Source organism: Diadema antillarum, unplaced genomic scaffold (genome assembly GCF_040938485.1).
Source record: "Diadema antillarum isolate AM-2024a unplaced genomic scaffold, OU_Dant_1.0 seq00000439_RagTag, whole genome shotgun sequence".
NCBI lineage: Eukaryota > Metazoa > Echinodermata > Echinoidea > Diadematoida > Diadematidae > Diadema > Diadema antillarum.
In genome coordinates this window covers 769035-785893 of record NW_027271415.1, presented here as the reverse complement: position 1 = coordinate 785893, position 16859 = coordinate 769035, and the positions used below count along the sequence as shown (strand labels likewise).

The 16859-nt window shown below is 37.7% G+C and overlaps 1 protein-coding gene across 1 annotated transcript in view; it reads right to left on the bottom strand.

Moving 5' to 3' along the window:
* The window catches only part of LOC139732592 (caskin-2-like), a 65674-nt gene extending 61111 nt beyond the window's left edge, over positions 1-4563 (bottom strand). The window contains exon 1 of the mRNA XM_071643449.1: positions 3941-4563. Within this exon, the coding sequence (XP_071499550.1) occupies positions 3941-4031 (91 nt within the window). The 5' untranslated portion in view covers positions 4032-4563. The remainder of the gene's footprint in view (positions 1-3940) is intronic.
* Between the last annotated feature and the right edge of the window lie 12296 nt (positions 4564-16859).

Here is a 16859-nt window from a genome sequence, read left to right as displayed (position 1 = left end):
TGAATGCTGTGTCTTATACAAAACAAATAATCCTTTGCTAGCTTCTCTCAACATTGATGACTCATCATATAGCAAATAGACACACATCTGATGATACTTAGAATTATATTTAGTTGAATACTGAATCATGAATGACAAAAATTGACATGTTGCCGCCTCATTAGTTATTATAAATCATGCATCACACAACACTAAACATCTTTAAGGCAGATCACATTCCTTAGTCTGATTTTTTTTCTGTGTGTGTGTGGGTGTGTGTGTTTTCTTCTTCTCCTTTTTTTTTTTTTTGAACTTGGCAACTGGCTCTGTCAAACTGAACAGATTTAAGCCTGTTTGAACAACCAACAGGCACTACAATACATTTACTATATAAGTGTACTTCCCAAGCTGCTGTTTTTGAGCTTTGAAGTTCAAATGACAGCAAGACATTACATTTCAGCAGAACCTCCCCCCCCCCCCCCCCCAACTACCCACCCCCCATGCCTGCACCTCCTGGCCATGCACTGTCATGAATTCATAACTTTAAAGGAGTATCTCATTTGTATTTTTATGACATTCATTAAAACAAGAGGAGTCTGGCTCCTGCATTTTATGCCATAATTGTTCTACAATTCTAGCTAACTATACCTCAGGGCCTCACCTGTTAAATTGCATGAAATGACTACGGTTTGATGCGAATGATCTGTACTCTGGCAATGTAAAGAATCTGAAATGAGAATCAAGTATAGCGGTTGTCATGTTGCCAAGTCTTTTTTTTGGGGGGGGGGGGGGGGGACCAGAGAGGGAAGGGGAGAGCGGAGGGGTTAGAGGGAGGAGGGGGGAGGGGGAAGGGAGGAGGGGGATAGGGAAAAGACCCTACGTGCTGGCATACATTCATGAACAACTGGATTTAGGCTGCATGCAATCATCATGAGGAGGGACTGCATTCGATGCTCCTCGGGATCGCCGTGTCAAGACATATCACACAACAATACATCACAGTCCTAATCCATGGCACAAACCCGGTCTCGAACAGAGAGAGCAAACATGGGTATGATGTTTGCTTCTCCATACACTTCAGCCCTGCTCCGTATGGGGGGCATTATATACATTGTAAGCTTTCACCCAGACACACATGATGTACTGTATGCTCAAGTTTGCACTGGAATGCATTGTAAATTGTATACTTCATGTAAACGTAAGCATACTGCCTAGTAGTGGGACTGCACAAGCTAATGTCACGATCTGCCTGGGAACTTTAAATTTGGACAGGATTAAACACTGGCATGATTTCGACATGTTGTTGTGTACTTTGAATGCACTATATGATGAATTATTTAGAGTTCAGCAATTCACAGTTTGTATACTTTTTCTCTAGTTCTTTTTTTTTTTTGGGGGGGGGGGGGGGGCGCAAAGGGGAGTGGTTTAAGAAGACAAACAGACCCTCATTCATGTCTGTGCTCCGCAGGTACAGGAATGAGTGATATGTCTGTAGTAAATGCTACAAAAAGTACAGTGTACTCATGAAAAATGTATCAAGCATTTTGCATAGACAGATTCTTGTTTGCTCTTGCTATCCCATCCAAACTTAGGATCAATACAGATCATTTCTGTTGTAAGTTTGACCTTGACAAAACCAACAATCTTTCTCTTTTAATCACTCATCTAAATATGTTTAGATTACATGGTATCCATTTAACCAATGACATGTAAAAAGAAATATACCTCTTCAATAAATCTATCTGAGAAGATTTATGTTTGCAGATCATGTGATCTCTCATTTGAAGTACTAATAAATATTCACTGTGCCGTGTACGAGTTGAACGTCAAAAACACTCACTTGCACACAACTTCAAGCCTCATAAAAATCAGGCACCGTACAATAATCATGACTGCAGAGAGATACATTTCAATTTTGCACACCATATGAATAGCAGATGGATGAGACCTATTCCACGTGGTTCACTCTATGGTGATTGGCAATAGTCTGAGAATCAGAATGTTATCACATCTAGGCACATCAGTTACACAAGATGATAAGCTAGCTGTATACATGTCAAAGTGATTCCATTCAATTTCTGATGAACTGATGGAGTAGGAACCACTGCATTAATGTACTGTCAGCACTTCATCATGTACATCTGTCCTTTACAGCTTTCTTTTTCTTTTCTTTCTTTTAAATCAAGCTTAAATACAGGAGTGCCAGGCAAGAAAGGCATTTAGAACTGCAATGTGGTACTTTCAGCTAGTGCAAGAGGTGACTGATGACTTTACCTTCCAGGGTCACTGTGTTCCAATAAACCTTGGATTTAATCACAATGTACCTTACAATATAAACACCTCATAAACCAAAGTACAACAGTCACAGTTCCAAGCATACAGAGTCCAGAACAAAGAGTTGCTGCCCTTTTCCCCCTTCTTTTTTATAACTAACACATGAAGCACTTTATGACTTCCTACTTCACAGAAACATCAAAGCAATACGATTAATTACATGTAATACAAAAATCCATCTGCAGAGGGAGAAACTTTAAAGAACAAAAAAAAGAACTTTCAAACAAATTATAATACAGAGTATAAATAATGTGAATGAATCTCACAGTACCAGTAAACTGCAATTTAATCCAACTGACGAATATGTTAGGCCTATATGACATCTTTCTTCCAATTCTCCTCCCTCCTCCTTTTGTCAAAACTGTCCAAATCATGAACAATATTGTCTTTGAAACTGATCACCAATTACGATGGCATTAATTATTGTATCTTCACTGAATTTAGTTCCCAAAAGGCATTACACCTTTCTCTGGCAATATCATTAAAGGACAAGTCCACCTTCCTATACATAAGGATTGAGAGAATGCAGCAACATTAGTAGAACACATCAGTGAAAGTTTGAGGAAAATTGGATAATCCGTTCAAAAGTTACGAACATTTTAAGTATCTGCATAGTCACTGCTGGAAGAGAAGACTAATACAGTGTATGATGTCACATGAGTACAACTATATAAAGAAAATAAAAACAGAATTTCACAAAACTTTACTTTTTGAATAAAGTGCACATTTCTTCGACTTGCTACTGACGTATGTTAAGGGTAATATTATTCCCCCTGCCTTCTGAAAGAGACAAGTCGAGTATTCTTTTGTTATGCGATAAAAATGGAAATATGTTGAATTTTCTTTATTCTTTCTTTATATTGTTGTATTCACATGACATCACAAGCTATAGTAGTCTTTTCATCGAATCGTGACTGAGCAGAAACTTCAAAAATTCATAACTTTTTTACGGATTGTCCGATTTTGCTCAAACTCTCACTGATGTGTTCTGCTAATATTGCTGCATTCAGTCAACCCACATGTCTATGAAGGTGAACTTGTCCTTTAAAAAGAAGAAGAAGAAGATGCAATGTAAGACTTTGGATTTGACAAATCCATCAAAGTGAGACAAAAATTCTTTGAATAGAATGGAATGATGGATAGAAGTGTACTTAGGAATATTGAGATTAGGCCAAGACAGCAAATTTTGTTTTGGATTTCTCTTGATCATTAGAATCAAGATGAAACTTTAAAAAAAAAAACTTACCATACAGGAAAACCAATTCAACAAAGTTTCCCTGCAGGCAAGGTTTTGTTTATTTTGTTTTGTGTTTGGTAACTACCACTGAAGCTTTGGCATCAAATATTCAAATCAATTTTCATCCAGGTTCTCTAAGCATTTTGGCCGCAAGATACCAACAGTTGCCGTCTCCTACGAACCATGGTCTCATGGTACACGGCACACATGCCTACATTAACCTAAAAAAAGTCTTCAAGTCAGTACCAACAACGGTAACCACATTTGCTCCCTGTCATGCCCCACTTAGTTCGAACACGGGGTGGCTCGTGCTGTGTTGTTTGAACTCATTCGAGTGTTAATACACTTTTCATGTAGTTTGAGAACCACATGGCAAAACACTTTACTTACTGTGCTTGGATTTCAATTTGCCAATGATCCTCTGCACCAGAATTAAATCCTCCGTCTTCACGGCCTGGACTAGTTCGCTGTCCTTTCCCATGGTGGAACTGGACTGGTACTGGTGCTGTGTTTACGACTCCCACCCCAGGTACAGCACAAAACAAATCCGATCAGCAGAGGTGTACTGGGTCCACTCAATGGGCTCAGCCTATCAAGATGCACATCTACAGATAAATCCCAGTGACAACTGCTTGAGTATCTATGCTAAAACATCAAACAATTCCCTTTCATAAGGATAACCTAGACATCATGGTCACTTTTTGTTGAAGCCTTTTAAGGGTTATCTTATAGTCAAATCATGGTGAACACGATTATGATTGTCACTGAAGGGTGACGGTGCAGAGAGCAAGAACGGGCAGAAACCGTATGCCCTGCATAGAGCCATGTATGGAGTTTCACGTTCTGCTACAATCTATAAATTCATCTGGTTGGAAATGAACATGTTCACCGGACATTGGTAGCTACCACTGCCTGATTCTAATAATAATTACCCTCCTCCGTTTGTTTCCACACACGTGCTATTTCATGAGCAAGCTACAATGCACTGCGGAGAAACCATAACACCGAAAACCTCCACACTAGTAGTGGTAGTAGTAGTAGTAAGAGAAGAGGTCCGCTTGGCGTTGTGCTGTATTCCTGCTGTCATCGGGCGTAGACAGAGGGATCACAGGGAGGGAGTTACAACGGCGCGGGGTTGCCCCTCGGTACCGCGCAGAACAGTTAATAAATATTCACTGGCCGTCCAAAATTGAGAACACAATTACTATCCGAAGCGTGACTTCAATGAGATATCATCGGCAGAAACAGAATCCTGATCTACTCCAAACATATATCCATCTCGTCTGGGGAACGGGTCAATATATCCTCGAGCTCGAATACTACTCGTACTTCGACTGCGTGGCCTTGGAGTTCCGTATTTACACCCATTCACTAGACTGGTCCTTCGCGTATCACTGCACTGTGTCATCGCAGGATCACTAGGAGAAGGCGCATGGGAGGGCCAACTGTGCAGTGTATTGATGGGGCCTGAGTAACGTACGTGCGCATTGGTGATCTCGTAACGACGCACCTGCATCTACGAGAGAACATTCTAAACCGAAACATAATGGTGAGACAGCACGTACAGCGGGGTGGTGTAAAAGGACATAAGGGGTGCAAACGTGCGACCCATCGGAGCGGGCTGGTTTCTTAACACGGACCAGAGTGCTACTGTACACGGAGCTCCACACACACAGTGTATGAATCTTGAGGTACAGATTTGACGTGCATTGAGGCGTAACATCTGACGGGGGCGACACGGACCCTCCAAGCCAGTGTCAAGCCACACACCTCCTTCATTACAAGGTCAAGATGAGTTGCTTTGAAGTGTCCGGTAGAGGGCTTTTCAAAGCTGCAAAGCGTTCCGACTCTAGAAACGCCAGTTCAGTTAATATTCGTCTTTCTGTCATTCGTCAAACATGATTATTCCACCATGATATGCAATGTAAAAAAGAGGGCATACATGCCTATAACTGCCCACAGGCAGGCTTAGATATTGACATGATATCAAAATACTATCAACATTTATTTGGTCTACGTCGAGAGCGGGAAAATCCCTAAGCTGATAGAGCGTGAAGATCGGGAAGACAAAATCATCTCCACAAGAACTTTGGATTTTGTTCGCGTCCTCTCCGCGCAGATCCTCTGTTCGCTAATTGCGGTTTGACACCGCAAATTAGTACATCCCCATTCGAGACGCCTTCAGGATGAGCCTCGTGCAATATCCAAAGTGAGCGACGAAAGGAATCTCAACTTGGACCGCTGGTAGCCTTAGAGACCCCTTGTTTGATCTTTAGTACATTGCCATAATGGCAAAACATAGGATTTTAAGCTTTTAATAATCTTGCAGTGGTCCTCATGTCACAGAAAACTTTTTCCTCCGCATCAACGCAGACACACATCATACGTACACACTCTCGAACACTTTTTTCTTCTTCTTCTTCTTCACTCGCATAATTAAACGCACGTACACGCACACACGCATCCACATACATGGGTTCGTTAGCTCAACCCCCCATGAACGCTAATCCACTTAGGATATGCTAATTTTCACCTTATGAATGGAGTTACTTTTTGGCGATTGTTTTGAGGTATCTCTTTGGTCGACGCCCTTAACGCAATTCGATCCTGACAAAATAGCGCGTCCCGCTTGAGTAGGTCCTTGTATACATGCGTCTAACCGAAACATTCGATAATCTGATTAGTTCCCCTTACATGCTAATTAATTAACGCTAATGTTAGAAGGAAGCGAAAGATTGATGGGGGAACTGACAAATATTGGTATGTAAATACGTTTCTGCGTCATTTGTATTGGTATTTTAAAGTCGTTATCATCTAGAACATGATTCACAAAGAATGCGTGTTGTATGATATATAGCCATGATAGTTCAAACTTATCGGAACAAAATCTAAGAGATCAAAAAATACATGAAAAAATATATAGATAGATACTGTTTCTCAAAGTCAAACGTATGAAAACACAAGTAGATTTCTAGAGGTTTGATACGGCTGAATAGATATGTATAATAAGTATAGATGTGCATAATAAACTATATCAATAGCTCCAGCAATATAGATGCATTATAGTCGAATAGGAACATTATGAGAAAGACAGATTATACGTGTATAACAGACAAGTTAAGAGGGAGAAAGGGCAAGAACTATAGATAAATAAAACGTATAGACCAATCGAAATTGGGTATCTATATGATCTGAAAGTTTCAAAGGATAAGAAGTATTATTATTAAAGTATAATGACATTATCTATTTTTACATTTATTTTATTTAGATATTAAAGTAAAGTCTTATCATTTGGATTACCTAGTTCGGGGGTCCACTTTGTGCATGAGCAGAAAAAGGTCATTGATACAGTGCGTATCAAAAAAAAGGTAATCCAACTTTGGAGGGCTACAATTGTATAATTATCAGCTTAATGGAGAGGGAAATGTTGGTTGTGAGGAAAGAGAAACTCTTCCTCTTTCCATTGATACCTAATTATGTTGACAAATGTCATGCATGACATGAACTTTAAAGTCAACAATGACAAATTGCACTTTTCCAAGTTTGCGTGTTTAAAATTATTGTGAAGGAACAATGCATGTCTCACTGCATGCATGGATGAGATCTGTCATTGAAAATGGTCAAATCATCAGGCCAGCCTGCACGACTGCAGGTTCGTGTTTAGGGTTTTCTTCTAACCTTTTATGATTCATAACCTTCAATATGGCCACATTGTCGATAACTTGGTCCTTCCCATAAAGGGTAAACCATTATCCATTTTCTCTCTTCATATTCAAGACATGGTTTGTCGCTGCGAGCTGTGTGTGGAATATGAACAGAGAAAAATGGACTGTGTGGGTTGGCCTCTGTGGGAGTGACCAAGTTATCGGACAAGTGGCCATTTTAAAGGTTATGGACCATAAAATGTTAGGAGAAACCCTAACCTGCAGTCGTATATACAGGCTGGCCTATTTAGTCACTTTCAATGACAGATCTCATCCATGCAGTGAGACATGTATGTATGCGTTGTTCCTTCACAATAACACGCAAACTTTGAAAAAGTGCAATTTGTCATTGTTGTCTTTAAAGTTCATGTGCTCAGTCATGCATGACAATTGTCAACATAATTAGGTATCAATGGAAAGAAGTTGAAGAGTTCCCCTTTCCTCACAACTTAACATTGTGCTCTCCATAGCTGACAATTATAGAATTGTAGCCCTCCAAAGTTGGATTACCTTTTTTTTTATACACCCTGTATAATTATACGTACCAACTTACAGGGCGTGTTGAATTGTATCAGGTAAGCATCTCAGTGATGTAATGATTATTTCAGAAATCCTTATACTTTTAATTGTGCCATGCATGCCAGCACAGTATCCCCCCTTACAGCAAACATGGTATATGACATTCTCATAGCAAAATATTTCATAAATATGAAAATAATGAAATTGATGTTTTCTGAAGTGTTAACTGACGGACAATTCTGGTCACCTGTGGTCTATGTAATTATTTTCATCTTTTGTTTGAACATGATTGATGAATTCTACAAATTGTTACGTCGGGCAAGCTTTGTAAACGAGTGAAGTGCTCAACAAACTGAGGAAAAAAAAAGAAGAAAGGCCATTAATGTACCCATGTGAACACGAGCTGACTCCGAACTGACTTATTCTTTCACATGTTATATGAGTATTATGGCTTCCTATTTTTTTTTTTTTTTTTTTAGATAGACCATTTTATTAACAAATTTATATACTTTATATGCATGCACCTTAGTAGCAAAAGTTGTTCTTGGTTACCAGAAAGATTGAGCCTTGCCAAACATTGCTCCAACTAATGTATGCGGACTAGATTCAAACTATTGAAATGCACGAAGCAAGTATAACGTGTGAAGAATGGGACAGCTTGTTACTATCATTATCTTCAGTGAAAATATCCATAAATTTGAACGAGTTAACCTATTGTAATACCGACTTCTACACATTAGAAATAAGCTTGTCCTCCCGAGGTATTAAACTGGCGGTAAAACAGCAGATCACGCTGAAGGGAAAAGGTAAATATAAAGTCATTCCCCTTGTCTAGAAAGTAAGAAATCAATAGCTTAATGTGCAATAATAGGATACGTGGGGGGAATAATGACCTCATTTGCGTTAATGAGATTTGTCAATAGAAAAACTGACCGACTGAGCTCCTGTGAAAGTATTCTCCGTCTATTTCAACATTTTCTAGGAATAAGCTTCTGACAAGGGTGGTGGCATGCATCTTACCCTGCCCACTTGAATTGCCATTTGCTTTTGGTACATATTTTATATCCAACGAATTTATTTTGATAGTTTAAGATTCCATTAAGTTTTAAAGACTTCATTTCGAGCATAAACTCTTGTGCCTGAATATACCTGCTTTCGTATTTAAAAACTATATTTCTTTTTTCGTCACAGCAGCATAGCTCAAATAAGAACTCTGAAGTTCATTCTACGCTGAAGTTAATATACTTGGTAATAATTCACTGCATACAGCAAACATAATCGTAATGATGTAATAAACCTTTATGGTCTCCTATAGATATTTAAGACGGCGACCCTCCAAGGGCTATTCGAGGAAAGGTCACGTGATTTATTTCCTGCCCGTTTCCATGGCAAAATGCATAATCCTGTTATGTGAGATATGCTACTGACTGTATGTGCCAACATGTTGAAAGGAAAATGTTGAAATTATATTCATTATACTTCAATTTGATTCGATTCGAATAATTTTATTACCAGATAAAGTAATACAGGCTAATATACATAACGATTACATGAGTGAAGGATTTCATATCACACAAACTTCAATAATAGTACAGTCATATTAATTTCATCTTGATGTTTTGATAAATGAACAAGTAAGCAACTAAACTTTTATTTTAACTGTTATTATGGAAAAGAGAAATCCACAAGAAAGCATAACTTGCCAAATTTGTGAATTACTCTATAATATAGAATATAAGGACATCTCAAGATTAGTCAAGGACACCATAATACTGTACTTGAGTATGGATTGAGTGTATGGATTGATTGCCTCCGAAGGTGTATAGTATATTAGTTGTTCGAATATATACAATCTTAAGTTTTGAAGAACACAAATGGTAGACTGACACTGACACATCCCGCATCCAGAGAATACCCTATTCTCACAGTCAACTGATATTCTAAACGCTCATTTTTTTTTCAAGATTAGAATTGCGCCCTCAACCTGTACTGTCTTTATAACAAACTCGCATTACAGACACACTAGAAGTCAGATTAGCAAGCCACTTCGGAGTTAGCTCATTTTCACCTTGGTACAAATCACCTTTTCTTTTTCTCAGTTGGTGTAGGCTCTTCACTCGTTTTAAAAGTAACACATTGCGTTATAGCTTCACCCAACAGGACAATCAAGATATACGGAATTCATATTAAAACAAAGAATGAACTTCCGAAGACCGGGTGATCAGCGCGTCCATTGATCAACACTAATTGGAAATTAATTTAATTGTTTGTTTGTTTTTTGTTTTTGTTTTTTGCATTAAATGCCTTAATTTTTTTTTTACTTATTATCATTTCCAAATTATAGGTTTGCTGTATGCCGGCAAACACCATTGTGGGATTACAGAACATGAATAATCATTTTATCAATGGATTTTCTCTGCGAATTTAAAACTCAACATGACTATTTATTGTACGAAATAATGATCCTTTCCTGCTTGCTTTCTGGAAACTGGAACTCCGTAGTGGTTTATTGACTAAATTTTGTTTTTGTTCAGTTATGCCTGTCAGGCCCTGCAGACCGGTTGTGTAATATGTAGGAACAACCCGTTCGAATTCTACTTGATTTCCCGGCAGGTGGGGTTGAATTGACGTATATCCTTATTTAAACCGACTTATCATTATCATATTTCTAAAATAAATTTGGTGATTGCAATTGCCTTTATCCCGGTAGTCACAAAACACATGTATGTTATACTCATGTGCACTCACGTTATCCTATATATGTACTTGCATGCGTATAAGTTTTGTGTATCCATATGAATAAGAGTCCAGAGTGGATAATGCCAGAGCGACCTTTACAGGTAAATGATCAATACTGTCTTCCATGTCAAGAGGTAGTAAGTATCCATGTAACGTCCCCAGCGTCAACGACCTTCTGGCATCTACCTAATCGACAATTTAGTGTCGTAATCTGAGTAGGAACGATACAGGTCACAAGTAAAAAAAAACAAAACTCAATGTTAACCTGCATCCAGAACTAGTCTTTCTCTATCGATGTAACTCAAGATGGCGCTAATCAGATTTCGCAGCGTTACCTTACATGATCCAGTTCGTGATCTCTCGTGATGTAGAGTGCAGCGACAGACAAGGCTCGCACATCGCCTGTGGTGAATTCCCTCTTTCTCTTCATGTAAAGAACAAGACAGGAGTGATTCTGAAGGAACTAAATGTATGAAGTAAGTAACTCCATTCCTACAGCCAGTGGGATCTTACAAAGAGAGTTCTTTTAATCGGGTTCTTTCATGGACTTTAAATGCGCTTACACTTGTCGCATTTTATCATTGACCGAATATTCTTTAGATACTGTTCGCAGTCAACGTTAAATCTCAAAGATTCAATTTACAGATAGAACTTCTTGGGCTTTATAAATAGAAAAATTGTAATACGTTTTGTTTTAGTCAGTATAGTCGTACTCCTAATAAGAAGAAAGTGGAACAGAGTTGTATTTAGATTCAAGCTGATTTATTGGCAATGCCATTCAATATAATGACTTAAGATAACCTTCGCCACAACAAAATAAAACATTGATAATGGAGCAATCGACATAAACTCATTATTGTATACGTAATACAGGATATAACTTAAAGGACGTTTTACTTGACAAGTGGTATTATGAATACAGATTAATATTACTCGTATAAAGACACATTTTATGAGGACAAATAAATACTAGATCAAAGGGATTGAAAAAAGAGTGTAACTCTACTACAATGTATTTGCCTTTATGTTCTCGGGGACTAACACTATTCATATCGATGTAACAATGTCAAGAAAAATGTTCATTAGAACGTTATATATTATGTAAATGAAAAGTGAAGCATAAGTCGTTATTAGGGAATTGATTCTCGTCGGAAGAAAATTACGTGAACCGTTTGAGGCTCAGAAGTATCAAATATTTGTCTGAATACTGAAAACTGTTTAAAACGTGTGGCCATACCAACTGCTAAGCTGTTCTCATGCTCTTTCAAACAAACAAACAATCAAACACACACACACAAACAAACAGACAACAAACAAACAAACAAACAAACAAACAAACACAGCACCAAACATACGTTGGTAATAAAGTAGCCCGCAGGAAGAAAATACCAAGTTCAAATCTGATATGTTTCCCTGTAAACACACGGAGTGACTACGTCATAAAAACAAATATTTCTAAGAAGTTGTATGTCAATTCTTTTGTTGACAAAAAAAAAAAAAATCTCGTAGACTCGATTATTAACAGCTCATTGTATATTAGCGAAGAGGCTCATGCCAGAGTAATTGACGAAATTCATGGTTAGAATGATAAGTTATTTAACATTATAGATGTATAGAGAGCACTGGAAATTAATCATAGAGTGCCGAAGGGATAGTTTGTCTAGTAGATCCATGACTTGTAAAGACAACCATACACACATACACACACATACCTACATACATGTGTATAATATGTGTAAATAGATATTATATTTCATTTCATTTATTTCTACATTCATAATTGGTTTACCAAATTTGCATAAAAACCAAACAAACAGACAAACAAACAAGAATGCATGGCATCAAATATGATAGTGGCGGAATCATGAAAAGCACAAAGCAGGCTTATTGAAAAATTCCTAAACAAATATCATGATGTAAATATTATGTGTAATCATTTATAATCATTTGTAATTGGATTGAAACAAACATGAATACAAAATGCGATAAAATTCATATTTATGTGTGATATGTATATATTTCATATTATATGTTTAAATAACTATATATTCATCTTTTTAAGAACGAGATGACTTTTCGAGCGGAATTATAGAGCAGTGACATTTTTTGATAAATGCAGTAGTATTTCCCGTGGTTTCTACGTCACATCGGTAGATTGGTGAGGAAGTCACAGTTGATGCCTTCTTTCTCTGCGAGGCGACGGAGAATCGAATTTTGCTTGTTCACTTGTGACGTCAGCAACTTCAGCCTGCGGTGATGTCATCAATCAAGAATGAAAGCAAAATGCAAGCAATTTTAGAGGTACTCTTTACCATTGGGAGCAGTGATTTAAAAAAAATGTTCGAGTTATCACAATAGGATGCACATGATGTGGAGGTCAGTTATATCACAAAACATCCTACCTTAATCATGTAAAATTTTTGCAATAAAGACTGAATATGAGGAGATATCACTATTTTTCTCAATAAATCATAATTGTGGACGGTTTATTCTATACAGAAACAATTTCATTATCACCATTGTTTAGATTTCGTATATTTAACAACACTTAACATCGATTATACTGATTAGAAATTTTACATTGGTTGTTTCTATGCCTAAATCACACACTCTTCGAATTATTTTGAAGCACTAAAGCTCTCATCTGCAAATGGTAAATAATGCCTTTAATGTTGACAAGACAAGGTACAGTGTGCCAGCAATTCAGCAAGTTGGACAAGATTCGACTGATTGGAAGGATTGTACCATCAAACATATAAAAGTGATACAATGTAGTTATAAAAAGTGACAGTTATAAAGTTACTAAAAAGCACAAATAAAATAAAAGCTAAAGCTTACTTGGCGACTGCAATGGACTCACTGCTATTAGTTTATGAATGAGGTAAACATAATACTCTTCGCATTCTCATTTTCGATATAAAGCAAAATCTGGGAAATTGAAAATTCGTACATTTCTTTGTTGTCCTGGAGCTCTTGTGTGACGTCATCCTGTCTGTCTGCTGTCTCGTGTTGCTTCGGATCCTCGCTCCAAATGCCAAAAACCACACGTTTTATCTGTCAAGAGAACCACACGTTTTATCTGTCAAGAGAGGGCAAATCAACATTTGGTTTCGTTCTCTGATGACAAAATTTTCTCCTCAATCATCGAAAACGGGATAAACTGATTTGAAATTATACCCTTGTGAGATATTCCGATGCAAATGTCTTTCTGATCTTAAAGGATTGAAGAGATTGAGAGACTTAATTACGCGCATAATCATGACTATTCCAGTACCTACGGTCACCATTCAGGAGCTGTACGGGTATATAAGCTCTGTGCTTTGATATGTGATAAGTACCATTGTTCTTTTGTTTTATGCCAGTTTGTCGTTCATTTTTTTTTTGTATTCTCTCCAAGTTCGGTATAAATATATATTTTTTTTCTCCATGTGATCTGTAATTTTGTTGTATTCTGAATCTCATTGTGCTGTGTTTCTAGCAGGCCTATATAATACTGTATGCACAGCACGAACTTGCAAAATAACAGCCACAGGCTACACCAGTTTCTTTTATCAGAGTGTTGAAATAAAATGAAATTGAATGAAATGAATGAGCGTGCAGTTTACATGAGGAACTCCATTTGGAATGTTCATCCTACGCACACCACGAACAGAGGAGCTGAAAATGCGAGTTGCATGGGAGTATAGAGACTTACCTGTGTGCGGTATGGATAAAAGGAAGACTGCTGCGGTATTGTCTGTTTGCTGTTGAGCGATCACTCACGTGACTACGGGTGAGGAGTACTCACTCTTCATCTAAGTCTCACTTGGCGCCCCGTGGAAAAATCATACATCTTAATTTACACGACGGTTGCTTTCACACGACAACCAAATCGTGTTTGCAACTCAACTTTGCTCTATTGCCAGTCGGATTGAAGAGGTCAGAATTCCAGACATCGCACCTCAGAAAAAAAAAAGAGACAAAATCTTCACGGGAACCCCTCGGGATCAGCCACTGCAACATGTTAGTCAACCATGAAGGGAGTACGCGTGTGAACTGATAATCTTTACAATCACGATTTAGTCGTCATCATGATCATCATCCTCATCATCATTCTCATCATCATTATTATGAAGAATTGATGTCATTTTTAGATAGTTTCAATTATAATATCATTGTTATGGGTGATTTGAATTGTGATCTGATGAAATCTTCTCCCAGTATTGATACTAAGCGTCTTAATCAAATCAAGGATGTATTATATTCATTATCCCAGGTAAACACCAACAAGTACACTAGAGTGTGTCAAAATTCAAAGAGTTTGTAACTCAAATGACATGAGTAAATCAGGTGTTATTTGCACTGGAATCAGTGATCACTATTTATGTTACATGATCTGGAAGTTTACTCTGCAGCAGAAAAGTCCACGCGTAGTTAGTTACAGGAAAATGAACCATTTTCCCTTGAATCTTACTTGGCAGAGTTACGTTCAAAAAACTGGCAACATGTGTATAATTGTGCCTGCTTATAATTATTATATAGATACTGCGGTTAATGTCTGGGAGGAGCTTTTATTGGCAGTTGTTAATCGCCATATACCTTCTCGGCAAAAACGTGTTAAGAATAAGTCATCACCTTGGATGACTTCTGAAATCTTAAACGCAATAAAAGAAAGAGATAAGTTAAAGGTCAAAGTCCATGAGGTGAAAATTAATAGTATAAATTAAATGGATGGGATGATAAAAAAGAAGATGCAAATAATGTATTTATTGTGATAATTTATGGTGAGAATATAGAAAAATGAGAAACGCTGTAACGTCGAAAATCAGAAAGGCAAAGCGAAATTTTTATCATGCCAAATTATCTGCCTCAGAAAGCTCTAACCAGACATGGAATATTCTGAAAGATGTCATGCCAAACAACTTGTCATCTCAATGTAGCTTTTCCAGTGTTGATAAAGTTGCCCAAGTCAATCAGTTTAAGATGTTGGAACAGAGTTAGCATCTAAAATACCTCAGGTTAATATCAATGTTGTTAATGATGGAAATGTTGAATCTATAAGTTTCATCTTGCATCTGTAACTGAACAAGAGGTACTTAAAACATTGATGTGTATGAAAAATAAGAAATCTGTGGGTTAGGACGATATATCTATGAGTATACTGAAAATGTCAGCCCCTATAATAATTCCGTCTCTCACATATCTTTTTAATAAGTCCTTAGCTGAGGGCGTTTTTCCCTCGCGATGGAAGGAGTCCAAACTAATCCCATTTAAGTCTGGTGAAAAATATTCCCCAGCAAATTACCGACCCATCGCGATTTTGCCATGTGTTTCACAAGCCCTTGAAAAAGTCGTCCAAAAACAACTTGCTCTTTATTTAATCAAATGGCTTGCTGTCCGCAGCACAGTCCGGTTTCCGAGATAAACACTCCCTACAACAGCCTTACTGAAGGTACGGATGACTGGTTACTCACTATCGACAGGGGTCGGAGCAATCTTCATTGATTCAAAACGGGCTTTTGATACGGTGGACCCGTTCATTATGTTGCAAAAGTTGAAGCAAATGGGTTTAACTGACGCCCGTCTTACTTGGTTCCACAGCTACTTAACAAATCGTGAAGTGGCAACATTCTTTAATTCTATCATGTTTGCATTTTCAGATATACACCACAGCGTTCCCAGGGCTCCACCCTGGGGCCTTTATTGTTCGTGATATATATCAATGATACATAAGTTAGACAAGTAGAGAATTTGTTCAGATGTGAGTTTCTTCACTTTGTCTCCCTCTACAAATTAAATTTGTTAAGATCGCAACTGCTGATCTGTAAATTCACAAACATGTCGAAAAAAAGGGAACAAGTGGGACTCGAACCTGTCATCTACTGCTTTCTGGGCAGCGACTACCACCAGGCTGTCCCTGGTTGCCGCCAATGACACGATGAACATGGAACAAAATTACCCAAGCTCCGAAATTCCGACATTGTTATATGTTATGTATAGTCCAAGATGGACAGGGCATATTAGATGAAAGAAAGATTATTCAGAGGAGTAAAGGTTCAGATGCAAATTTCTTCACTTTGTCTCCCTCTACAAATCAAATATGTTAAGATCGCAACTGCTGATCTGTAAATTAAACAAACATGTCGGGAAAAAAAAGGAACCAGTGGGACAAAGGAATCTTCACCCCCTCTGGATAATATCTATCTTTCATTTAGAGAATATATTGTTGTATACAGTTATACCCGGACGACACGGTTTTGTATTTCTCACGTAGTGATCCATCCGAAATTGAGAAAATGATAAACCGTGATCTCAAACATGTGTATGATTGGATGTGTTTAAACAAACTGAGTTTAAACCCCCCAAAA